General features: G+C 57.4%; 1 protein-coding gene across 8 annotated transcripts in view; it reads right to left on the bottom strand.

Moving 5' to 3' along the window:
• The window catches only part of COBL (cordon-bleu WH2 repeat protein), an 85,222-nt gene that overhangs the window by 18,150 nt on the left and 41,836 nt on the right, over window positions 1–25,236 (bottom strand). For 2 of the 8 annotated variants that reach the window (XM_081146629.1, XM_081146630.1), the window contains exons 5-10: window positions 22,959–23,056; window positions 20,773–20,847; window positions 16,889–17,071; window positions 10,539–10,662; window positions 6,940–7,110; window positions 1,719–3,596 (exon numbers count right to left, since the gene is read on the bottom strand). In XM_081146629.1, coding sequence (XP_081002755.1) covers window positions 3,553–3,596; window positions 6,940–7,110; window positions 10,539–10,662; window positions 16,889–17,071; window positions 20,773–20,847; window positions 22,959–23,056 — 695 coding nt within the window. In that variant the 3' untranslated portion in view covers window positions 1,719–3,552. Of the gene's footprint in view, window positions 1–1,718; window positions 3,597–6,939; window positions 7,111–10,538; window positions 10,663–16,888; window positions 17,072–20,772; window positions 20,848–22,958; window positions 23,057–24,920; window positions 24,966–25,236 lie in introns of those variants that run through there. The other 6 variants (XM_081146632.1, XM_081146633.1, XM_081146628.1 and 3 more) reach the window with 5 other exon arrangements.

Genomic DNA, 25,236 nt, shown 5'->3' with positions numbered 1-25,236 from the left:
ATTCTTTTTTTTTTAAATTTAAAAAAATGTTTCCATTCATTTCAGAGAGAGGAAGGGGGAGGGACAGAGAGAAACATCAATGATGAGAGTCATTGATCAGCTGCCTCCTGCACGCCCCCGACTGGGGATCGAGCCCGCAAGCAACCCGGGCCTGTGCCCTGACGGGATTTGAACCACAATCTCTGGGTTCCTGGATTGATGCTCAACCGCTGAGCCACACCAGCCAGGCTGTGGGGATTCTATTGAGTTTTAAAAGAAAGAGTTTTGTTTTTTCTTTTCTGTCTCTAGTATAAAAACTCAGGAAAACACAACTGGGAAGAGACTCGCTCATCCCTGTTACGAGTTTACGTTCGGTTGCTTTTCCTTCTAGTCTTTATTTATTTGGAAGCTTTTAGGACAGATGTGAAACTTCTTCAATACGTAAGAAACCCGGTGCTCGGCCCTGCAGTGTGTGGACTTCCTCTGCCCTCAGCTGGCCGGACACTGCTTTCTCCCGCGTGAGATGGAAGAACTGAGGAGCTGGGGGGTCTGAGGATGGAGCCACCCTCCCAGTGGCTCTGAGGAGGCTGCTGCTGTTCTGACCTGCTGTCAGCCTGCGGGCAGGCGCCACGGTCACCGAGCTGGGTATCTCCCCAAACTAGAAGACCTCAGAGCAAGTGTGATGGCCTGGGGTTTGGGGGTCTGCAGCCTGAGCTCTGAAGCAGGAATTTTTGTATTTTGTTTTCCTGCTCCCTCCCTCCCTCCCTTGTTCCCTCGTTCCCTCCCTCCCTTGCTCCCCCTCTCCCTCGTTCCCTCCCTCCCTCCCTCCTTCCCTCTCCTGCAGTCGATTCTGGGTTCTGAGCCCCAAGTGCAGCTCAAAGACCACAGATCTGCCCTGAAGAGCAGCCACACCAACGTCAGGCCAAGCGTGTGGCCCTTTTCTTGGCCCTGGGGTTGGAAACCGAGACATGAGATCGCGACCGGCGATCAACATGTCCCCATCTTATCTGCGTCTGGTGCCCAGGAGATAAGGCGGCTGGAGGAAGGGCACCTGCTCCGTGGTCCCCTCTGCGCAGGGCCGCCCGGTCCTGCCTGGCCTGGCTGCCCCTCTGTGCAGGGAGATTCAGGAGAGGGGCTCGCCCTCTGACCGCGGCACCCAGCCTGCCCTGCCCTCAGCAGCTGCGCACCTTCGGGTCTCGGACGGGCAGCCCCGGGATGGGATGGTCGGGGCGCCCCCTGGTGGGCGAGCTGAGCAGGAAACGCCACCGGGACCCGCGAAGCTCCATCCCCTGGCCCTTCAGCTGCTGTTACCCAGGCCGAGGGGGAGGCTCAAGGGGGGCAGGCGGGGCTGCCCTGGGGTCTGGCCGTGTCCCTCACATGGGGGGGGGGAGAATTTCAAGGAAAACCTTTCTTACCACTGGCAGCTCGACGGGTCAAAGGGGACACGTCTGCGGGACAGATGCACACCTGCCGTCCATTTTCACCTCCCGGCTTAGGGTTTGGGCTGCTTTGGGGAGTCCTTACCTTCCTCACTCATGCAAAACAGACCAGGCCGTTTCCTCTATGGCCCGAGTGCCTTCCAAGCCTGAGATCTACTCTGGCTACGGCGGTCCCCTCACTCTCCCCCCAGCCAGCCCGCGGGTCCGTCACCGTGGAAGCAACGTACCCAGTCTCAGGGGTCCCCCGAGCCCTCCTCGCTTGCCGGGTTTCTCTCTCTCTTTCCTTTGTTTCTTGGCTGAAGGATATGGGTGGATATGACCTCTGACTTCACACAGCGTCACCCGAGCTACAGAAATTTATCGTTTTCTTAGGAAGAAGAAAACGGAGGGTGACACAGCACGTAAAGGCGGAGCAAACGGCGGGACGTGACCACGAGCTTAACCTCGCAGCATCCGGGGAAGACAGTGCTGCCACCGGATCGAGCCCGGGAACTGGGACCCGGAGCTGCTGAGCCTCCGCAGTGAGGGCTGGGACCTCGTCCTCAGGCTTGGAAGTGCGCTCGTGATGTCACCACGGCGGCTAATCGGGAGCACACGCGTCTGAGTTGTCCTCCTGCCCCACGTGTTTGGTGGGTACGAGTGATGAAGTAGTTACACACACGCTCATACACACGTGTGCACACACAGGCTCATACACCCGTGAGCACACACAGGAACACACATGCACACAGACCTGCGCACATAGGAGCACACACATGGAAACACACATTTACACATACCGCACACATGCACATGGGTGCACACATGTGAACACATGGGAACTCACTCAGACTGCGCACGTGCATGTGGGTGCACATGTGTGAACACACAGACTGCACACATGCACATGTGTGCACATGGGTGGGCACACAGAAACTCCTGCAGACTACACACGTGCACATGGGTGCACACATGTGAACACAGGGGGATTCACACAGACTGCACACGTGTGAATACACAGGAACAGACTGCACACGGGTGCACACACGATTGAGAGTGGCGAGGAGGAGGAAGGTCCTGTCCCAAATCCACGTTGTTGGCTGATTCCACGCCCCAGAAGGTGGGGCTGCCGTGGTCCAGCCCCCCTCCTGTGAGCTGCTTCGGCTCCGCTGAGCTGGCTCCCACCCTTCACGTGCCTCGGGACGGCTGAGGTGACGTGTTCTGGGTAAGTGGACGGGTTTTTGAAGGATGGGCGAGGGATCTAGGAAGAGCAGGACACACCCCTGGGGACGTGGCTGCCCCACCCTGGGACCGCATTACCCCTGTACAACCTCCAGACTAGCATTTGTCAAACGGAGCCGGCGCTTCTTCCCTTCCCACGGGGAGCCCAGGTGAGTAAAATCCAGGTGAGGCCAGTGCTGTTCGCTCTAACAGCCCGACGCTGGCGCAAGGCCCGGCCTCAAGCTGGTCCTCAGTGTTAGGTGGATAAACGGGTGACGGACCGAGTCCCTTTGTGAACGGAGGGCGGGAGACTCCCCTCCTCCCCCTCTCTTTTTGTAAACTATGTAAATGGTGGAGAGCACAGTTACAGGAAAACCCGAAGCACGCTCACAACACGCTGGGCCCTGCGTGTCCCCGAACGCAGATACGAATCAGGAGCTGTGAGTCCCTACAGATCCTTATAGTTCCCGGGTGGAGGCGCATAGCTCTACCAGGCAGACAGAGCGGTTCATCCAAACGGACTACACTGGCCAACTTACGGGCACGATCCAGGGTAAAGGAAAGAGGGGAGAAATTCTGCAACCGAACATCGAATAAGAAATAGATGAGTGAACAGTGAATTATTAAATAATGCAAGGTTCCTACAGAAACATGTCCGTGTGTCAACGAGAGGGAAACTTCAGACAGGGCGATATGATCAGCCTGGAGTTTGCATATGAAAGTCTTTGCCGCCTGCAAGGAAATGGGAACCCTGGTCAAACAGATCTCAGTTGCTGATGATTTATATGTAAATTGTAAAGAGAATGAACTTGGTGTACAGGTACAGATACAGGCACAGGCACAGGTGAGCCCTGTTCCAGGAGGGACAGGAGAGTCGGGGGCGGGACCGCGGAGGACAGCAGGTCAGAGGCGTGGAGCTCCCCGAGGGCCATCGTCAGAAGCGCTTGGTGTGACTAGGGAATGATGCACAGCAGTAAACTGTGGGGAATAAATGGCAAAGTGTGAACACAGACCAGCAACATCACCGCCGCCCTCCTCATGCAGCTTCCAGGCAGGCCCTGGGGATTTCACAGCACACAGAGTTCCAGCCAGATCCTATCCCTATGGTCCCTCGCATCACCTCATGGTTAAAGGGCCCAGCGATCCAGCAGACACGAGTCTGTCCCCTGGGAGAACTGCCACGAGCCTCGCCACACTCACTGTCGCTTTTGGGCTGCCAGACAAAATTATTTGGAGTGGAGACAAAACCTTAACATCCTGCTGGCAGAGACAGTGGCCAGCTGATTGTAACCTTTGCCAATTTCCATGGTGTAAATACGCCCATCGATTTCCAGCTACCAAGGTCAGTCGCTGGATGCGGGGTTAGGCACAGGTGCGCACAGCAGACTGCTGTGTGGGATTGTCACTGTCTACACTGTCAAACTGTATTGATCCAATACCCGTAAAAAACCCTCAAGAACTCAGAACTAGTAAGAGGTGGTAAAGTAATTAGGACATGATGAGTTTCCAATGCTTGTCACCTTTGTTTTAAATATTACTTATTTCATTGTAAGCTCACATAATTTACTTTTTAATAATGGTTGTGTTTTTGCTAAATATGATAAGCTGGTAAAATTCTCAAAATTTCAACTATCTCTCCTGGTCCCATGGACCCTGGCTCCACTGATTGTCACTTAAGTCCTTCACTCTCTCAAGTCAAGGACACGGTAAGTGTAAATAAAGGGCTAGAAACTAATGAACAGAAGGGAATGAGCCCATCGGCCTCTATTTCTAAAGCTACAGCATAGCCCCGTCACGGTTCTCACTGCTTTGCATCTAAGCAGCACTCAATCTTCAGTTCACACGGGGTGAATTTAAAAGCTTAGTTCCATTTTCTCGAATCTCCTTCTGAGCAGGGGCAGCCTCTGCTCCCACAGTCGCCGGTTTCCTTCCATTTTATCCATTTTATGAGCAGGGCCGGCTGGTCCCCACCCCCTTCCTGTTTCCCAGGGCAGCCGGGCAGCTGTGTCACTGGCTCTCTCGCAGGGAGCAGGGGGCGGAAAGCGGCAAATAAACACAAGACCGGGGGCCAGAGCACTTTCCTGGGCTCGCACTGATGGCCACACACCAGCAGGGTTTCAGGGGGGCTCGACTCCCAGAATTACACTGTGCGCAGCTTCAGGCTCGGCTCCTCCGCTTTGCAAGAGGGACGGTGTTTGATTTTGGTTCAGATCCTAGAGTAAGACGTTAGGTGACCTTGAAGCCGACTGGTCCCACTTTAAGGGGCATCAGCACGTCCCTGTGTTACCTTCTCCGCTCCCTGCTCTCAGCACAGGCGAGCTCACGGCTGCTCACCCAGCAGAACCTTCAGGGCGCACCTGGCCCGCGGGCCGGGAAACCCCGGGCTCTGCCGGGTCACGCTGCCTAGTGTGTGAATTATTGTTATTATTATAATTAATTTGACGTTGAGCCAACTCAAATTACCACCTTCTGATTGAAAATGGGTAGTTTAATCCACTCCTTTTGTTCCCTTATTTTAGAATTTCTTTAATGTTCTTTCCGATGAGATACCTGCTCACACACTGAAAACCAATCGGCTAGAAAGCTCACGGTGGCTGCCGCCGAGGCTGCCTTAACTCGACGTGTCATTCGGGACAGGGGACAATGACCATGTTCCCTTTAAAATCATCTGTCGATTACCCTAGAAACGTATATCCAAGGGACACTCATTTGCTCGAGGCTGGCGAAGGAAAATGCGTAAGACTTAAAATGACAGTCGTGGGACAGTTTGATTTAAAAACATAAAACAAATGAGCGTCTGGAATTTGAGCTCTGTGTGCTTTGGTTTCAAATCCCCAGGGTCTTCTCGGAATAAGTAATCGATGACTGGTTAGTAGCCTAACATGACGGTGCTACAAATCCTGAAAACAATTCAATGCACTTAGTGGGACAGGCCCCATCATCGTGATCTCACAGCAAAGGTCCAAGCGGAATCCAAGCCCAGCAGGAAGCAAGCTGGTTAGAAAGTTGTGAGAGAGAGAAAATCCGTGTGCAATTACATTGGTTTAGACATGCACACACCTGAGGTTAATGTGAAAGCTTATTAATAAGAAACAAAACGACTACAGAACACGGAGCAGGGAGCCACCATTCCACCGATACTGTAATTACGCTCGAACCCGTTGCCAAAGGCCACTCATGATGACCGTTCATGGTGACCGCTGAGCTATGGCTCGGAGAGGCTCCGCAGCCGATCATTCTTCCCCCACACATGCAGGGTGCATTCACCAACTCACACCCGCCCGCAGGCCTGGCCTCGGCTCCCGGGGGGAGGGTGACATCACCCATCGGCACCGGGAGTCTCGCTCTGCACCAGGTGACAGCGGACAGCGGGTCCCCGACCTTCGGCGCACACACCTTGCCACCCTGCCCAGCCGGCTCTGCATTCTGTCCACTGCATGCCCCCCTGGCAAGAGAGTTACGCTTCCGACAATGGGAAGGACGTCTACATGAGACACGGGTTCGAAAGGCTCGTAGGTCAGACGCAGAGCAGTGCCAACCCTACTGGGTCATCCTGAGGTACCAGGTGATCAAGCAGCCAGACCCTGTAGCCCCTGGGCGCCAAGTGGGCGTCAGGAGCGTTTCCTCAGCTCGTCTGGTCTGCAGAGTAGGGAGTGATAAATGCAGGCGGAGGCCGGGCCTGCAGTAAAACTGTCCAGGCGGGGATGCTACACGCAGGGCGTATCGTTGTCCAAAAGAAATGACAGGAACAAGGAGCGCCTGACCTCACACAGGCTGGGACAGGACAGACACAAAGCGAGCCTTTTGCTCTGCTGCAGCTGGACTCAACTCCAGCGAGACTCAAATTCTGGTGCCTCAGTCGCCTCCCCTTTCGGCAGAGTGACGGGACGGATGCCGGCTCACTGGCCACGTGGCCCAGGTTCTGACTCGCTGCCGTCCGGGCACCGCTCGCAGCCCCCAGCACCCACCATTGCCCGGGTGAGCTCACCAGCTGGGCTGCGCTGGCCGCTATCTGCAGACATTGTGAGGTCAGTTCTAATGCGAGGAGCATTAGCTTCTAGCCGACTTCTCCACCCACTCGGTACCATTTGGGCTGGAGTCTAACCACAATCTGAATGATTAACGGGTTAAATCATTTTTCCTGGCACCTGCCTGGCACTCGCTGGTACACGGACGCATTGCTTTGAGCATTCGGAAGGAGAGCTGGAGAGGAGAGGCCCGAACACCCCAAGGCAAGAGTGGAAAGTCTGGAAACAGTCCGACACCAGGGACCAGAGAACGAGCGGTCAACACATATGGTCGAGAAAACAAGGGCACATACGTGTGGGTCTCAGGTCGCAGGCCTCGGAAGCAGCGCCTTCCCCGGGAAAGCCGAGAGGCTCGGCCGAGTCTGCGTCAGGAGGAGGGTAGGGCGGGGGCGGGGGCAGCACTAACTGGGGAGGCCCCCGAGCGGTGCCTCTGGGAGGCTTTTGTGGCACCTGCCGTCCAACACCTACGTGGAATCAACAAGGGTTATTCAGAAGTGAAGGCCAGAGGCCCCCTGCCCTCCCACAGTGGGCACAGTGCTGTCATCCCCTCGCCAAAGGCAACCACACCAGCACCAAATCCAACCACACCAGCACCAAATCCAACCACACTTAGCACCAAATCCAACCACACCCAGCACCAAATCCAAACACACCCAGCACCAAAGGCAACCACACCCAGCACCAAAGGCAACCACACCCAGCACCAAAGGCAACCACACCAGCACCAAATCCAACCACACCAGCACCAAATGCAACCACACCCAGCACCAAATGCAACCACACCCAGCACCAGATGCAACCACACCCAGCACCAGATGCAACCACACCCAGCACCAGATCCAACCACACCCAGCACCAGATCCAACCACACCCAGCACCAGATCCAACCACACCAGCACCAGATCCAACCACACCCAGCACCAGATCCAACCACACCAGCACCAAATCCAACCACACCAGCACCAAATCCAACCACACCCAGCACCAAATCCAACCACACCCAGAACCAAATCCAACCACACCCAGAACCAAATCCAACCACACCCAGCACCAAATGCAACCACACCCAGCACCAAATGCAACCACACCCAGCACCAAATCCAACCACACCCAGCACCAAATCCAACCACACCCAGCACCAAATCCAACCACACCCAGCACCAAATCCAACCACACCCAGCACCAAATGCAACCACACCCAGAACCAAATCCAACCACACCCAGAACCAAATCCAACCACACCCAGAACCAAATCCAAACACACCCAGCACCAAAGGCAACCACACCCAGCACCAAATCCAACCACACCCAGCACCAAATCCAACCACACCAGCACCAAATGCAACCACACCCAGCACCAAATGCAACCACACCCAGCACCAAATGCAACCACACCCAGCACCAAATGCAACCACACCCAGCACCAAATGCAACCACACCCAGCACCAAATCCAACCACACCCAGCACCAAATCCAACCACACCCAGCACCAAATCCAACCACACCCAGCACCAAATCCAATCACACCAGCACCAAATCCAACCACACTCAGCACCAAATCCAACCACACCCAGCACCAAATCCAACCACACCCAGCACCAAATCCAACCACACCAGCACCAAAGGCAACCACACCCAGCACCAAATCCAACCACACCAGCACCAAAGGCAACCACACCCAGCACCAAATCCAACCACACCCAGCACCAAATCCAACCACACCAGCACCAAATCCAACCACACCCAGCACCAAATGCAACCACACCCAGCACCAAATCCAACCACACCCAGCACCAAATCCAACCACACCCAGCACCAAATGCAACCACACCCAGCACCAAATCCAACCACACTCAGCACCAAATCCAACCACACCCAGCACCAAATCCAACCACACCCAGCACCAAATCCAACCACACCCAGCACCAAATCCAACCACACCAGCACCAAATCCAACCACACTCAGCACCAAATCCAACCACACCCAGCACCAAATCCAACCACACCCAGCACCAAATCCAACCACACCAGCACCAAAGGCAACCACACCCAGCACCAAATCCAACCACACCAGCACCAAAGGCAACCACACCCAGCACCAAATCCAACCACACCCAGCACCAAATCCAACCACACCCAGCACCAAATCCAACCACACCCAGCACCAAATCCAACCACACCCAGCACGAAATCCAACCACACTCAGCACCAAATCCAACCACACCAGCACCAAATCCAACCATACCCAGGACCAAATCCAACCACACCCTGCCCACCATGACCCTAACCTAGCCAGCTAGTATATATATATTTGTGTGTGTGGACAGAGGCTACTTTTATTACATTTATCTTTTAGCCTAAAGTCTCTGGACTTTGGTTATAAGTTCTTTTCGTGGTGTTATTAGTGTACTTGTAATTCATGGGGACCTGGGATGAAGTCTGCCTCGAAATGTCTACCGAGACCTTCTCTTCCATCCCCTGACCTCCAAAATATTCAAAGTGATTTTCAATAGGAAGCAGCTTCTGACCTCTTCGGTCCTCACAAGGAAAAGTGCATGGACCAGAGAGAGGTCTGTAGGGAATTAGCACCCTCCACGCGTCCTCTCTGGAACGTGCTCCTTAGCGAGGGAACTTCCCTACAATTTTCCATTTTGAAATGGGCCCGCCCCTTCGTGTCCCACGCCCAGGCCTGGCTCTCTGAGCCCGTCGGACACGAGGCCTCGGCCCTCCAAGTTGGAATTGGGGGGGGTCCTCCTGCCTTGTGCTGACGTGGGCTGTGTGGCCTGGGGACTGGCGTGAGTCAGCCACATCCACGCTGCCGCTTAAAGCGGACGCTTCTTAGAATTTCTGCAGGGAGCTCTACATCTGAGGGTGTTGTCCCTTCGCGAAAAGGCAGCGGGTGGGGGGCAGCCTCGGGGGAAGGATGGGTTTACTTTAACGAGCCACTGAGCATGTTTTTCTCTGACTCTGACAGTGGTTCCCTTTGGGAAAGCGGATGAACGGACATGAGATACAGGCTACCGCTCCTCAGGGGAATCGGTTCCCAGGCGTGAGATGCTCGGACGCTAACAGTGGGATATTCACTCGGGGGAGAAACGCTGACAAGCGGCCAAGGGTCTCTTACTACCGCTTCTCACACGGACAATGGCCACTTGTCCTGGGAGCCCGGTCCCTGTGCTCAAAGGCAAATTGTGAGGGTGAAAAGTGGACGAAACGGCTTCGAGCGGCCACCTGACAGCTTCCGTAACGGGCTCCGATGCACCTGCAGTCCCGGGGGGTCGTCCCAGGCACCCCTCCTCTCCAAGACCCACTTCTGTTCTGCAGCAGCGAACTCACAGCCGCTGAACGGCTTTAGAATAAAATTAACCGCCCGGCTGGTGGATCTGGAGACTCTGTCCCTTCTCTCCTGTCCCTGTCACATGAGGGCGGGACGAATGACCTCACAGGCCTCCACTCACAGATGCTCAGACTCTACCGCTTCCCTCCGGACTCTCCTTTCCCTCAAGTAGCAGGGTCTTTGCTTCATTACGGAAAAGGTGAGTAAGTGGAGAGGCTTCGAGCGAGGCGGTAAAAAAAGGCCCGAACTCGTCAACCGAAATCTGATTTCTAAGCACCACACACGCACATCCCCGAGGACACACCCTCCTTCGTCGGAGACAAGGTCACACACCCAGCGTCCCCGCTGTCCGCGGTCACCCTGCCAGCGCCCTCCGCGGCCCACGCCTCCCCGACGACCCGCCTTCGCCACGCCCGCATGGTGCCGCAGACGCCCGGCCAGGTCCTTTATTGCAGACTTGCTCTCGTCAGCATTCGTGCCCCGTGTTAGTGGCGCGGGTTAGCGGGGCTCGGAGGCGGGCGCGGGGCGTGCACAGCGCACGGGGCGCCCACTCACCCATCGTGCTCTTCCGGTTCTCCTCGCGGTCCTCGGTGCGCGGGGGCACCAGCGGGCTGGGCGGCGGGGGCGCCGGCGCCCGTCTCTTCTTCTTCTGCAAGTCCATCTGTGACCCCAGAGACAGCTGTGGAGCACAAAGGACAGTCACTGTGAGGGGGACTCTGTCCGGGGAGGGTGCCCGGGGCCCCCGCGCGGGGCAGCCAGCCTGCGGGACACGGTGCTCTGAGGGGCCGTCGGGGCCGTGTCTGGGTCCCTGGGTGGGCAGCACGGGGCTGCTGTGTCTCCCACGGGTGGCCCCGAGGTGACCAGGGAGCTCACAGACACCCCAAGGCCCCTCTGAGCTCGGGGCCGGAGCTGTGCCCCGTATTTTATAGGGACCCCAGACGGAGCGGGAAATGTGGTAACTTCAGCAGGAAGATGCGCGAGGGGCTCCTCGGCCCTGGGTCAAGTGCAAAGGGAAACGGACGATTCCTCCTGGAAGCCGCGCCGGGAGCGGCCACGGTCGGGCCCACGCCACACGGATGGAGAGCGAAGTAACACACACCCATTCCCAAAATTTTAAAAGTTAAAAGGGAGAAAACAATCCCTTTATTAACACCCAGTTCACCGACTAATAGCTGGCTAAGACTTTCCTGTCTCAGGTTTCCTTTTTAAAATCATATGTTTTCTTCTTTCTATAACAAGATACAGCCACCTCTTGCAGCTTTAAAACCCTAGAATATATTTTTATAATAAACACGGACACAAGAAAAAGCCAAACAGTCCACTAAGCTTGGAGTCTACCCAAGCGGCAGGCTCGTGTCCACCGCCCCCACCCAGCCCCAACCACTTCAAACTTTCTGCTTTTAAAATTTACTCTAGCCCGGCCGGGCGTGGCTCAGCGGCTGAGCATCGACCTGGGATCCAGGCGATCGGGGTTCGATTCCCGGTCAGGGCACATGCCCGGGTTGCGGGCTCGATCAATGACTCTCTCATCATGGATGTTTCTAGCTCTCCCTCTCCTTTCCTCTCTCTGAAATCAATAAAGATATATTTAAAAAGATTAAAAAATAATAATAAAATAAAAAAATAAAATTTACTCTATTTTCATAAATAACAAGCTTATTTTCTGATTTTTCCATGTGAGACGTCGGCTTCCACTGCAGACTAGGGTTTAGCTCTTCGAGACACCGACGCTTTGCTAGGGATTTGGCACAAACACAGCCTATTCCGAGTGTCTGCTGGTGCCCGCTGGGACGCCCCCTCTTCTCTGTGACCCAGTCGGCCAACACTTTTACTCACTTCAGTGGGGTTTCCAAGGAGAAAGATGGACTAGCCCATTTGATCCGACATATTTTCTTCTTAAATATGTTTTTATAGATTTTTTGGGGGGGGAGAGGGAGCAAGAGAGAAACGTCAATGATGAGAGTCATTGATTGGCTGCCTCCTGCACGTCCCCTGCTGGGGATCCAGCCCTCAAACGGGCGTCTGTCCCAACCGGGAATCAAACCGTCACCTCCTGGTTCACGGGGCGACACTCAACCACTGAGCCACACCGGCCGGGCAGGACTCTTTCTTACAGGAAGACTTTGGGGACACTCTGCACCTTTCGGGGCTCCCTAATCCCACCATGAAGAACGCACCACCCACCCCGGCACCGGGGAAATATACAACTCAGGGGTCTGAAGCTTAGGGTTCCCTCCGTGGTCTTGGTCTCGCAAGCCGACCGTGGTCTCAGAGGGTTTGCCGCCACTTTTCTGGTCACTACAGGTGACTACAGTCCATCCTCTGAAGGAAAGCTCCTGGCGGGTGGGGCGGGCGAGCCGCAGGGAAAACCGTCCCCGTCACCACCATCCGTGGTCTTTCCAGAAAGAAAGACAAGCCCGCTGCACGGAAAGTGATGGGAAAAGACAAGACTCGCTGCTCAAGCACCGTCCGGGCCTCGCTTAGCACGCGTGCCCTAACCCAGAGCCGAGCCACGTGCCTGGGGTTTCTAACAGAGACCTGAGCTCGGGGCCCTCAAGCCCGATTTCCCCTCGGTCCCCAGTGCGCGCCACGGGTCTCGTGCCCTTTCCGCAAACATTCATGAAGGGCTGTTCTTTTCCCGCCGTCAAGAGCAAACCAATACGGCAGGTCCTCGCATGACACTCCGTTCAACATCTTTTCATCGTGACGCTGACGAGAGGCCGGAGGAACTCAGCTCTTGTTTGCACCCCCTGGCCCCTGGTGAAACTGCATTTGTTACATCTTGTTCCCCTCGACGCCGCAGAGCCTGCGAGGGCGCCAGGCGGGCATCTCCCGTACTGGGCACGTCTGAAGGCGATGAAATGTGAGCCCCACAGGCACTGACGACTTCCCTGGGCTTTATTACTCTCCAGCGTCAGAGCCACCTAATGGAAAGCAAGCACGTCGATGAACCACCGTCGCGATTGTCTATAAAGCTGCATTAAAAAATCATATTTGGCCCGGCCGGGCGTGGCTCAGCGGGTGAGCATGGACCTGGGATCCAGGCGATCGGGGTTCGATTCCCGGTCAGGGCACATGCCCGGGTTGTGGGCTCGATCAATGACTCTCCCATCAGTGATGTTTCTCTCTCCCTCTCCCTTCCTCTCTGACATCAATAATAACAAATTTTAAAAAGACAATAAATATTTTTAAAAAATAAAGCACTGACTGCCGTTCTTAAACTCACTTTTCCAAGTGCTGATGGTCACAGTGATTGGAAAGAATCATGAAAATCCCTGGATGCAAAGAAGCAAAGCGAAAGGGAAAAACGGAACCGCGCGTCCGTCGGGTCCCCTGACAAGGAGCAGCTCGCGGCTGACGCGACTGACAGGCAGAACCGAAGCGACAAACCTGACGGCAGCCAGGGCCGGGCCGTGAGCCCCGAATTCAAACAGTGGTGTTTAAACAGCCTGACTGTGACCCTCAGCCCGCGTTTCCTGTCCGAGTGGCTGAGGCCCGCAGGACGGGGCGGGACTGCCCTGCCTCTCGCTGTTATCAGAGGGCCCCACGAAATGCCAGGGGCCCGGCGGACGGCTAAAAATACACCGGAGGCTGATCCTCCACCAGCGCGGCCGCTCTGGCTGGAAGGGCTGGGGGGACGGCTCCCAACAAAGGGTGGACGGGAAACACGGGAAATGCTCGCATTTCCTTCCCCGCACGCTCAGCCCGGGACCGCCGGTCATCTGAGGCTCCCACAGGCTCCGCGTGGGCCCCGCGGTTCCCACGGCCGCACGGAAGTCCACTTCCCAGCGCACAATGCCGTCCTCCTGGTCCCGGGCCGGGGAGCGAGGGGCGGTCCCCAGTCCCAGGGCCGAGCCCCTCCGCGCCTGCACTTCCTCCAGCCTTTGTTCTGCACGGCAGTGACTTTCGTATTTGCTTTTCCGAGGGACACGAAACCTATTCCTGGCTGCTGATCGCACAAGGAATCTGTGCCAGTCCGTGCTTTTGCTCTGCCTTCGTTGCACTGACGGCCGGCAGAGCCCCTCGAGGGGCAGGGGGGAGCGGGGGGGGGGGACCGCGGCCGGCTGCCTCCGCACCCGCCTGACCCGGGAAGGGAGTGACCCCGCAGCCCAGGTGTGTACCCTGGACCGGGAATCGGCCCCTCGGTGCGGGGCTGACGCTCCCACCACTGGGCCGCACCGGCCAGGGCCGCACCGGGAGTTTTTTAAAAATGCAGACTCCCAGGCGGGTCCGGCTTGGTCCAAACGAACGCACAGGGCTCGCCGCCTGATTCACCCTTTGCTTCTGTGAAGGCTTCGGACGTCCTGAGCGCACACGGTTGGGCCGATCAGCAGGTTTTCGGAAACCAGAGCCGGAAAGTGCAGGAGGCGTCTCAAAAACGAGCAGGTGCCACATCTGAGCGGCCCTGGAAGGTGCGGCCGCAGGAAGGGCCGGGCCCGCGTTTCCTCAGAGCAGCCGTTGGGCCGGGCTTCGGGCTCGCCGAGTCTCCGTGCCTTCGGCGCCGGCCAGCGGGACGGCCGGGCGGCCCGTGGAGTAGCTGCCCCGCAGGGCCGCCCCTCTCACCGGCCCCCGTTGGCTTCCCTGCTCTAAGGTGAGGTGCGGGGGGGCCTGGTGGACCCGACTCCGCCAGGTGCCTCGGCCGCAGCTCCCTGCCCGCCGAGCAGGACGCTGCTGAGCTCGCCGAACCTGCCGCGCTAAGGTCTGCCCCCCGGCGCGTCCGCGTGGCGCGCGGGTCCGCTCTTCCTCCGAGATGTTTAGAGTTTTCTCTCATCGATGTTTCTCTCTCTCCCCCTCTCCCTTCCTCTCTCAAGATCAATAAAAACCTAGTTAAAAAGTTATAGAACCCCAAAAATTTGGGGAGGAAAACACGAAAACCCGAGCATCCTCGCTTTCTTACAAACCAGTCACGCCCGGGAACCACCTTCCCGCCTCGCCCGGGACGCTGGCGCTGGAGACGGCACAGAAGCGAGGCTTTGCGAACCCGCGTCTCAGCTTCCCGGGAAGGAAGTCCCCCAACGGGGCTGACGTGCTCCCCGACAGTCACAACGGCACGTTTTGGGCTCCTTTCCCAGAAATTAGTAAATAACAAAATAGCTTTTATTTAAGAAGAAAACAAACAAAACAGACACGTTCCTAGCAAACGCTCACATCGAATCCGGATGCCGCTCATATGCTCACAAAGGGAGACGGTCTCCGTGAGCCAATTTCTCCGCTCGTTCGGTGCCACATAAGAGATTTCAGCAAAAAGCTTCTGGTGCCCGGGAGGGAGCCCTGTTCCTGCTGCGGGCGGAGGGTCCTATTTACTTTTCATTCAGAATCCGGGGCCTCGGCTCACGGTCCCTTCCCCACTGAGCCGGCCGGGCCTGCTCTGGGTGGGCATCTGGGCCGGCAGCTGGGTGGGCATCTGGGTTGGCATCTGGGTTGGCAGCTGGGTTGGCATCTGGATTGGCAGCTGGGTGGGCATCTGGGTCGGCATCTGGGTCGGAGGAGGCCGCGCACCGGCTCTGGGTGGAGGCGCGTTTCCGTGCTGAGGAGGGCCCGCGTCCTGTGGTTTGCGCATGAACGTGGTTCGCGCACCTGTTCTGCCCGCGGCGAGCATCTCGCCCTGGCCGCCAGGTGAAGCTTAAACATTCACCCTGAACACTCCCGTTGCTGAGACCACAGACCTGCGGGATGACCACCCACGGGGACCATCCAGAGAACTCGCTGGTTCACTTAAGGAGAAATGTTTTCTCCTGACACGTCTCCTCGGGAAGGGAAAGAAAACACGCAAGTGGGCCACGTCCCACAACAAGGCGTTTGCCCAGCAAAGGGAACATCACAAAAGGAGGAGACACCCCAGCGAGTGGGAGACACTTTCACCAGCGACACACCTGCGGGGGTGAATACCCAACACGCACGAGGAGCTCACACAGCTCGACACCAGGGAGACAGGCGCCCCGATTAAGACGCAGGCAGGGGGCCCGGAGGGACGCTTCTCCAAAGAGGAGACACAGATGACGGGAGACGTGAGAGAATGCTCAGCATCGCTAATCATCAGAGACGCAGATTAAACCCACACTGAGGTGTCACCTCACACCCGTCAGAGTGGCACCATCAACAAATCAACAAACGACATGTGCTGGCGAGGGTGCAGGGAAAGGGGACCCTGGTCCCTGCTGGTGGGATGCAGACGGGGGCAGCCACTGTGGAAAACAGGGGAGGGTCCTCAGAAAATTAAAAATGGAGCTGCCATCTGACTCAGTGATCCCACTCCTAGGAGGAATATGTCCTAAGGAACCCCAAACGCTAATCAGAAAGAACATATGCACCCCGATGTTCACAGCAGCGCAGTTTACAACAGCTAAGACCTGGAAACAGCCCAGGTGCCCATCGGTAGGTGATGGATGAAAAGCTGTGGGACAGTCACACCGGGGAATACTACGCAGCCCTGAAGAAGGAAAGCTTACCCTTTGGGACGGCAGGATGGACCCAGAGGGTATTAAGCTCAATGAAATAAGTCAGAGAAAGACAAATACTCTATGAGTTCACTTACCTGTGGAATCTGAAAAAACAATATAAGTGAACAAACAAAATGGAAAGACTGATAGACACAGAGACAGAGTGACGGCTGCCAGCGGGGAGCGGGCGGGGGGCCGGGTGAAAGGGGTGAGGGGACTGAGACGCACAAGGCGGCAGTTACGCAGGAGTCTCGGGAAGTAAGGGCCGGTGGGAACTGGAAATACGGAGGGGACACCATGTAAAGCACCGGACTGTCCGACCACTGAGCTGTGCGCCCCAATCCAACACATCATGTGAAAAATGCACAACAACAAGGTCAGAAGCCCCTTGAAGTTACAGGACAGTTTAAGAAGCCTTGATGTACTCATCAAAGGGAAGAGCAGGGGCCCAGGGCGCCCCCTTACCTTCTCCGCCGCCCTGTCCTGCGCCGGCGGCCCCGCCCCGGGCACGGATGGGGGGGGAGGGGCTCGGCGCTTCTTCAGGTCCGACTTGACTGACACCCCGGAGATGTTGCTCAGCGAGAGGGATGCGCCCAAGGCGAGGGACCGGGAATTCACCGACGGGGAGTTCGGCGTGGTCAGGGAGCCCTGCGGGGAGACACGGCGGACAATCCGTGAGCGTGACGCGCCCGCCTTCTCTGCACCAGGGCTCGGCCCGGGAGCCGGGGCCTCGCTCTCATCTGCGGTCACGGGCGGCTAGCGTTTTTCCCTCTAAACCTAGAAAATCCTGCAGGCGACGCAGGACAGAAAAACACGATGCGGAAAGAAAAACATCCAGACGTCCACTACGCACCTTCTCTCCTAGTTCGACCAAAATGCTGACATCGGCGTTTATTATACAAATACGATTGTTAAGCCAAGAGGTTACTGTCCAAACCTCCCAGCTCCCTCCGGCGTCGGCACCCACTGCCTGCGTCCCTCCTGAAAGCGGACCTGCTCCGGCCCCAGAGGGACACCCCGGCTCCCAGGGGCCACGGGCAGGAAGCGTCGCCCGCGTGAGCTCTTATCAAAGGCCATCCTTGGAGAGAGCGACTCGAGGTGTAATGACAGACCCACGGCCTGTCCTCAGGGGCGGCGAACGCCCCCAGCCACGCGCAGGTGGCATCGTTGTGACCACGAGACGGAAAGGGAGCTCCTCTGGTCCTTGTCACCCCAGGTGGAGGGTCACCCACTAGAAACTAAGTAATTTGTGGTCTGCTTCTAGATACACACGTCTCCAGTCTCGAGACGTTAAAAAGGGCTCTTGACACCCGTGCACATGCATCCACACGCACACGCACACGCGCACCACGGGCAATGATCACGGGCACCCCGTGTGGCGGGGCGTCCCTCGGCTGGTGGCCCCCGTGCCAGGCCTGCCTCTCCCCGCGCCCTGCCACCCGAGGACAGCTCCCGGCCTGGGTCCCGCGGAACCGGCCCCCCGCCCGGAGCCCCGTCCTCAGACGCAGGCACTGCCCTCAGCTCCCAGTGCACCCGAGTCTGTCTCCAGGCGTCACCCGCGAGTCCTCCTTGGTCCCTACAGCGCCAGCTGCCCCCGGGCTCCTTGGGAGCCTCTGTGGACAAGCCGGGAAAGGTCCCGAAAGACGCTTGTGCTCTAAGGGAACATAAGGAGACTCGGCATTTTGAAGGGGACGCTGTCTCCCTTCCACCCCCCCAGTCACCACGCGCTCGGCCGCAGGGATGAAGCTGAGCCTTTCCTCTCTCAGAGCTAAACACGGGCACTGGGCCCCGTCAGCCAGCTTCCGAGTGACGGGCTCATCCTAGGAACCAAGTGCTTCGGGAAAAAACCCAAAACCTCTCTGGAGCTTTAAAGGCAAAACCTCCCCAGCAGCCCAGCCGGCGTGGCTCAGCGGTTGAGCGTCGACCTAGGATCCAGGCGATCGGGGTTCGATTCCCGGTCAGGGCACAGGCCTGGGTTGTGGGCTCGATCCCCAGTCGGGGGCCTGCAGGAGGCAGCCGATCCATGACTCTCATCATTGATGTTTCTCTCTCTCCCCCTCTCTGAAATCAATAAAAATATAACCAAACAAAACACACCCCTCCCCACCACCTCCCAGGATCAAACTCCAGAGCCTGTGGCACAAAAACTTTGATCAGAGAAAGACCAGAACCACCTGACCTCACTCACACGTGGAATCTAACGAACAGAAGAAACTCATGAACAAAACAGGTCAGGGACACGGGAGCACGGAGCAGACGGAGGGTCCCCGAGGGGAGGGGGCGGGGGCGGGCGGGGAGAGGTCAACCTGAGCTTAGCCGCACCCAGGCGTAACCCGCGGGCGCAGACAGCCGTGTGGAGGCCTGGGACAGGTGGGGGGCCAATGTGGGGGACGGGGGCACTGTAATACTTTCAACAATAAAGATAAATTTAAAAAAACACACACCCTGAGCAGGCAGACAGGTAGGCGAAGAGCCTCGGGGGGGTTTCTCTAGATCACATGGGAGGCTCGGCTTCCTGTCCACGGTTGGGTTTTGATTCCCTAAAACCTCTGAGGTGTCTTTCCCGGGAGCCCCCCGCCCCGAATGACGAAGGGCGCTGGGGACAAGGGGCCCTCGCAGGGTCCCGGACACGGGAGAAAGCAGCACCCAGGAATGGGCGGAGGGACGCACCCCCAAGGTGCTGGCGCCAGCCGGTCCCCTGCAGACAGGACCGACCCCTGCTCTCCCCGGCCCTGGCAGAGGCACGGCCTTCACAGAAGTCAGGAGGCCACCGGCGCCGGAGCCAACCGCACGCGGCCGGGTGGTAACGGGAAGACGCCCGGCCGTGCCAGCCGGAGGCCGCCGGGAGCCACGCGCCCACGGGCACCTCCTTCCAGAACTTCCCGGCTGCTATCTGTCTTAGAAACTTGAATGTAAGACACTTTCAGAGGTTGAAAAGCCTCTCGTCAACACGGATTCCTGATAAAAATTAGTTCTGCGTCGCACCCATTGGCTTGGCCCTCGGGACGTATTTCTCTGTTCTTGATCTGTGGACAATCTGAAAAACCCCAGTGAGGTCGGGGTTCCCAGGCCAGGAAGGTGGGTTTGGCCGCGGGGGGCGCTGCGCCTGGGGGGTGCTGCCACCTAGTGGCAGAGCTGGCTCCGCACACTGTCTGCTTCTTTAGGGTCCACTTGGGGCAGGGTTGTTTTTTCAGTTTAATTTTCTTGCTGCTGACTGTATTACGAACGTCTCCCATTCTCTCCCTTTTTCTTCCCTCCACCCAACGCCCGCCCCACCCAGGCCTCCCCACGCTGCTGTGTCCACGGGCTCTGCGTATGCGCAGTAAGTTCTTTGGTTAATCTCCTCCTGGGGCAGATTCTTAACCCGCAAGCTGGACAGAAACACGGCACCTCTGACAGGCATGGGGCTAAAATTACGGAATCCGCTTTGCAGCTTAGTTTTCCCCCAAAGTGTCCCTTTACTGGTGGACGTCCCCATACAGGTCAGGACTCCTGAGGGCAGGACCCCAGTTCTCTGGCAGCCTCCCTGGGGCCAGGCCAGGGGTGGGCAGGGTCGGCCTGGACGGGACCTGCACAGTGATCTGAACATGGAAACCCGGTCAGGGCGGTGAGTGCCTGCTCTCTCCAGGACACCCAAAGCCTGTGATAACAGGATTTCTGTAACGGTCTTCACAGGGCAGGTGGAAAAATGGTCCCAGGTGAATTTTAATTTTTTAAAAAATTGAGGCAGTTGCCCAGCCGGGCGTGGCTCAGAGGTTGAGCGTCGACCTAGGATCCAGGCGATCGGGGTTCGATTCCTGGTCAGGGCACATGCCCGGGTTGCAGGTTGCAGGCGATCAATGACTCTCTCATCATTGATGTTTCCATCTCTCTCCCCCTCTCCCTTCCTCTCTCTGAAATCAATAAAGATATATTTAAAAAAATAAAATAAAATAAAATAAAAAATTGAAGCAGTTGCCCAGCCGGCGTGGCTCAGTGGTTGAGCGTCAACCTAGGATCCAGGAGATCACAGTTCAATTCCAGGTCAGGGCACAGGCCCCGGTTGTGGGCTCCATCCCTAGTAGGGGGCGCGCAGGAGGCGGCCGATCAATGGCTCTCATCATTGATGATTCTATTTCTCTCTCCCTCTCCCTTAAATCAATAAAAGCATATTAAAAAAATAAAATAAAAATAAAAATAAACAAGCCGAATGCAGCTTTGTGCTTCTACCTAGACTCAGAAAACAACAAACAAAACCCCCCAAACCCCCAACACAATTGAAGTATCTATCATTTCAGTGTCTGGAAAGCTGTGCAGACACCCCACAGCCCTGCCTAGGGCATGAGCAGCGCCCCCGGTGCCGGACTCACGTTCGAGCTCCTGCCCCGCGCAGACTTGGAGGCGTCTTCGTCGCTGTCGGCCCCCGACAGCCTGCGCTGCTCCACCTGCAACAGAAGCACAGCCCAGGTCACCTCGGGGTGCCAGTGGGTACAAACAACATCATCATCCTCGGCAAACACTCGGGCTCAACGTCCGCGTGGCCACATGTCCAGGCACAGCACCTGCGCTGAGCAGTGTGACCCCAGCCACGGCTCCCGGCTTCTGGCCCGAGCGCTGGCCTCGCCGGCTGGTCTGGAAGCCACCGCGTTGAAACCCACGCTCAGGGGGGTGACTGCCGCTCTTTCCCAGCAGCACCCCTTCAGCTTAGAAAGCGGGTAACATGAGGGCGGGCGTGTGCCCAGGCTGATGGCGTTCACCCAGAGACCCCGCCAGCTAGCTGGGCTTGCAGGGTTTCTAAGTTGTAACCTGAGTTTAGCGCCGCACCGAGCGCGGCTGGGTGAGCACAGGCAGAGCCGACCGGGGGTCTCGCTTCCTCACTGATCAGAGGGAAACGATGACGTCACACGTCACCGTCTGAGAGAAGGCTCCTCAGGGTGGCGTGTTGGCCACAAGCCACCGAACCGCCCGGCTTAACGGGAAGAAACAGCTCTGCGCCCACCTCGCCTCCCAGGTGAGCATCTCTGGGTCGTGACCCAAGAATCCAAAGGTCTTACGGTGCCTCGTGAGTACTTTTGAGAACTGTTGGGTCAGGAGAATAAATAATGTCAAAAAGACACAAAATCGTCATGGTTTAAAAACATTAAAACTCCAAAGTTTTAAAAGAAGGGATTTTTGCTCCCATCTACTTCGGCCAGAACAGTGTCCCTTTAGGTATATTCTGGACTGAGATTCTCACACACACACGTGTATTTGTGGGGTTTTTTTAAGGAGATTAACACTAAAGTCTCGCTTTAGCTTAAACTGCCTGATGTGCTCTGTGCTCTGTTCTCTGAGACATCTGCAGACTATCGGGCATCGCAGGATCTTAGAAATCATTTCCTAAGTTGTTTACTGTAAACCCTCGTATTACAGATAAAGAAGATCTGAGACCCGGCCCGTCCGGGAACGTGCACTGTGGGGGGGGCTCTGGACGGACAGGCGGGGGGCTCCGGGCTCACTCGCACCACGGTTCGCTCAGGGCTCAGCAGCCTGGTCCCGTCACCCGTCCGGTGGATTGACCAACCTCTCTCCCAGCTTTCCATAAACGTTAAACGAGACTGCATCGGGCGCAGCATCTCAAACAATGAAACTGCAGGGGAGGGCCCAGCGGCGTGGCTCAGGGGTTGAGCATCGGCCTGGGATCCAGGAGATCGAGGTTCGATTCCCGGTCGGGGCACAGGCCCGGGGTGCAGGCCCCTCGATCCCCAGCAGGGGGCGTGCGGGAGGCGGCCGATCAACGACTCCCATCATTGATGTTTCTCTCTCTCCCTCTCTGGAATCAATAAAAACTTTTTTTTTTTAAATAAAAAAGTGGAGAGAAGCGAGGAATGAAGGAGAGAACCCCCACAGCGGCGATAATCTAATAAGGAAACGACTGAAGAAAGGGTGTTGAGAGAGAAAATACAAGCGAAGGAGGCAGAGATCCAAGGGGAAGGGGCGTGAGGGAGGGAAGCCGCTTCCAGCTGGCCCGAGACAGGAGGGAGGGGAGGCCACAGGAAAGCAGCCCCGCGGCCACAGGCCGTCGTCCGTGGCATTCGCCCAGTGGGTCACCCTTTGCTGCCGGGGGTCAGAGCCGAGTCCGACTCTCGGGCCCCCCGCGCCTTAGGCTCTTATGCTACTTAAACAGAAGCGTTTCCAGGTTTTCCTGTGGCTTTGGGGGCAGCTCCTGACGCTCTGGGTCATCTGCGGGGACCCGGGCTGTTCCGTCTCAGCTCAGCTGTGAGGGACCCCCCCACTCCCCCGTCCCAGCAGCCCTCCTGCGCCCCGGCCCGGGCACCGTGCACGCGGCAGTGGGCACGGGCTCAGGGCTACGGTCTGCTGTGAACCCCGAGAACAATGCTTCGGGGTTCGCTGCGGATGAGGGAGTCAGTCATCGCAGGCCAGGTGGATAAGCCCCTTTCTTTGACCCAAAGGGATCCGGCTCCTCAATATGCCGAAACCTCCCAGGAGAGCCCGGGCACAGACCCTGGGGAAGCTGGCTCCGCACGGGGGACCCCGCGTGCGTTTAACCCATTACCTTGCTGTCGCTCCTTCTATGGACTTTGAAAAACCCGAGGAATTTCTTCCTTTCTTTATCTGTCTCGTCGCTGCCAAACGAGGACTTTCTGAAGGTTTCTGGGGGGGGAAAGAACAGAGTTTTCAGCGTGAGAGATCAACGCTTCGCGGTAAAAATCTCAACCAAGGAATCCTCTGCTCCTAAGCTTTTAGTTTTTGTAGGAGAGTCAGACCATCAGCTCTTCCCCTCCAGGCCCCAGCCGGGCCCTGAAATCCCAGCAGGGCCCCCTCTCCCGACGCTCCTCCCCCTGCCCCGGCCGGATGCTTCCCTCCTAGTGACATTCTCCAGGGGCCTATTTTATCTTCCGCTTTTAAAATATATATATATATATATTTATTCTTGAGCTCTAAGTCCTTCAATAGTTTCCTTTCTTCGTCAGGATTTTATTTTTCTAATCACTATTTTATTACTTGGGGGGGTTGTTCCTGATTATTTTATTTTCCAACCGCAGCTGACACTGACTATGACTGTACTAGTTTCGGGCGTACAGCACAGCGGTTAGATAACCGCGTACTTTACAGAGTGGTCCCCCCGATATTTCCAGCACCCAGCTGGCCGCATACACAGTTATCACAGTATCACTGACTGTGCCCCTGGGCTGGAAGTCACCGGGATCGTAGGACAGGCTGGGAGGGGTCTTGCGCTCAGACGGGGACACCGCGGCCCTGACCTGTCCGGCAGGCGAGAGCCTAGCCGAGGGCTGAGCAGTGACCGGCAGTGTCAGCATCACTGGGACTTGGCCCGGGCCTGACCCCGGATTGGAAACTGTGGGGTGGGCCCAGCACCCTGCAGTCAACCAGCACCCCCTGGGAGCTGCTCACGGTGCGGGGAACATCCGGGACCCAGCGGAGCAGGGGTTGGGGCCCGAGGGCGGGCCCGCCCAGGCGATCGGCCGCAGCACTCTGAACCTCAGCCCCCACCTGCAGCCGGGTGAAGGGGTGCCGCCTGCCCCCCGGGCTGCGGAGCACCATCGCCCCCGGTTTCCTGACCCTCCAGCGGCCACTGCGGGCCTCCGTCATCACTCAGCGAGGCTCCCCGCCGAGGCTCACGGACACGGCTCGGGGAGGAGAAGGTGGGTGTCCCTGAAGGACAGACAGTGGCCTCCCCTCCCCACAGCGCCGCCAACGGCTGGGACCCGGCGCCGGGCAGCGTGGGAACAGCTGGGCTGTGGTTCAGAGTCTGCCATCCGAACATCCGTCAGCTCCGTGCGCCGAGGGGACAGCGATCTTCCAGTCAGGGAGCAGGCACGAGGTCAGCGTGTTAGTAACACAGCGGCGTCCACCCAACAACACAAACCCGGGCCCGGCCGGCAGCCCAGGTGGTTAGAGCGCTGTCCCCATACGCCAAGGTTACGGGTTCGATCCCCGGTCAGGGCGCATACAAGATTCAACCAACGATGCATAATAAGTGGAGCAATAAATGGATGTTTCTCTTTCTCTCTAATGAAAAAAACGCCCCAAAACCCAAGCACGCACATTCGTGTCTCTGACAGCAAAGGTTAAATGTCACAAACCACGCTGCCCTAAATTCTGCAGCGGGCAGGGTGGATCTCAAGAACAGGTAAGCACGGCAAGCACAGGTGGGCACAGGTGGGCACAGGTGGGCACAGGTGGGCACAGGTAGGAAGGACACGGCGCCTCCTCCACATGGACGGCTTCTGCTCTGCCCTGGAATCCTTCATAAAGGTCCATGGGTGGGTTTTTTTGTGTGTTTTTTACAGCAGCTTCCTTTGTTTCTTACCAATTAAAACCACACAGCAAACCCTCCCACAAGGGACATTCCTTTCTTAGCCAATCACGGGGTCGGGAAACCAAGCCACGGCCTCAGTTCACCCGCAAGCCGTCCCCAGGGGGCCCCAGCCACTCCGTGCACCGACTGGCCGAGCCATGCAGGGTGCAGCCTCGGCAGCCCCGGCCCCTGTACCTCGGCAGCTCAGGGAGGGCTCCGACTGGGTTTTGGTCAGAAGAACTGGAAAAGGCAGGGAGGAGAGAGTGACCAGCGAGACCAGCAGCAGCACCGGCCACGGCCCCGGCCGCCCCGGCGGCCTCGGTGGGGCCGTCTGTCCCGGGCAGGAGGCCAGGTGCAAGGCGGGCCGAGTCCTGGCCCCCAGCTCCCAGAGCCCGCAGCTGGCGGCCGCCGGGCATCGCTGCAGAAGCAGGTGGCAGCCTGTGCGAGGGGCCGGGGCCGGGGCCGGGGTTCCTTGGGAGGAGGCCTCCGCCTGGCCGCCGGCTCCATCTCC

The sequence above is a fragment of the Miniopterus schreibersii genome, assembly GCF_964146895.1.
Source record: "Miniopterus schreibersii genome assembly, chromosome: 9".
Classification (NCBI taxonomy): domain Eukaryota; kingdom Metazoa; phylum Chordata; class Mammalia; order Chiroptera; family Miniopteridae; genus Miniopterus; species Miniopterus schreibersii.
This window is presented reverse-complemented; position numbering and strand designations above follow the sequence as displayed.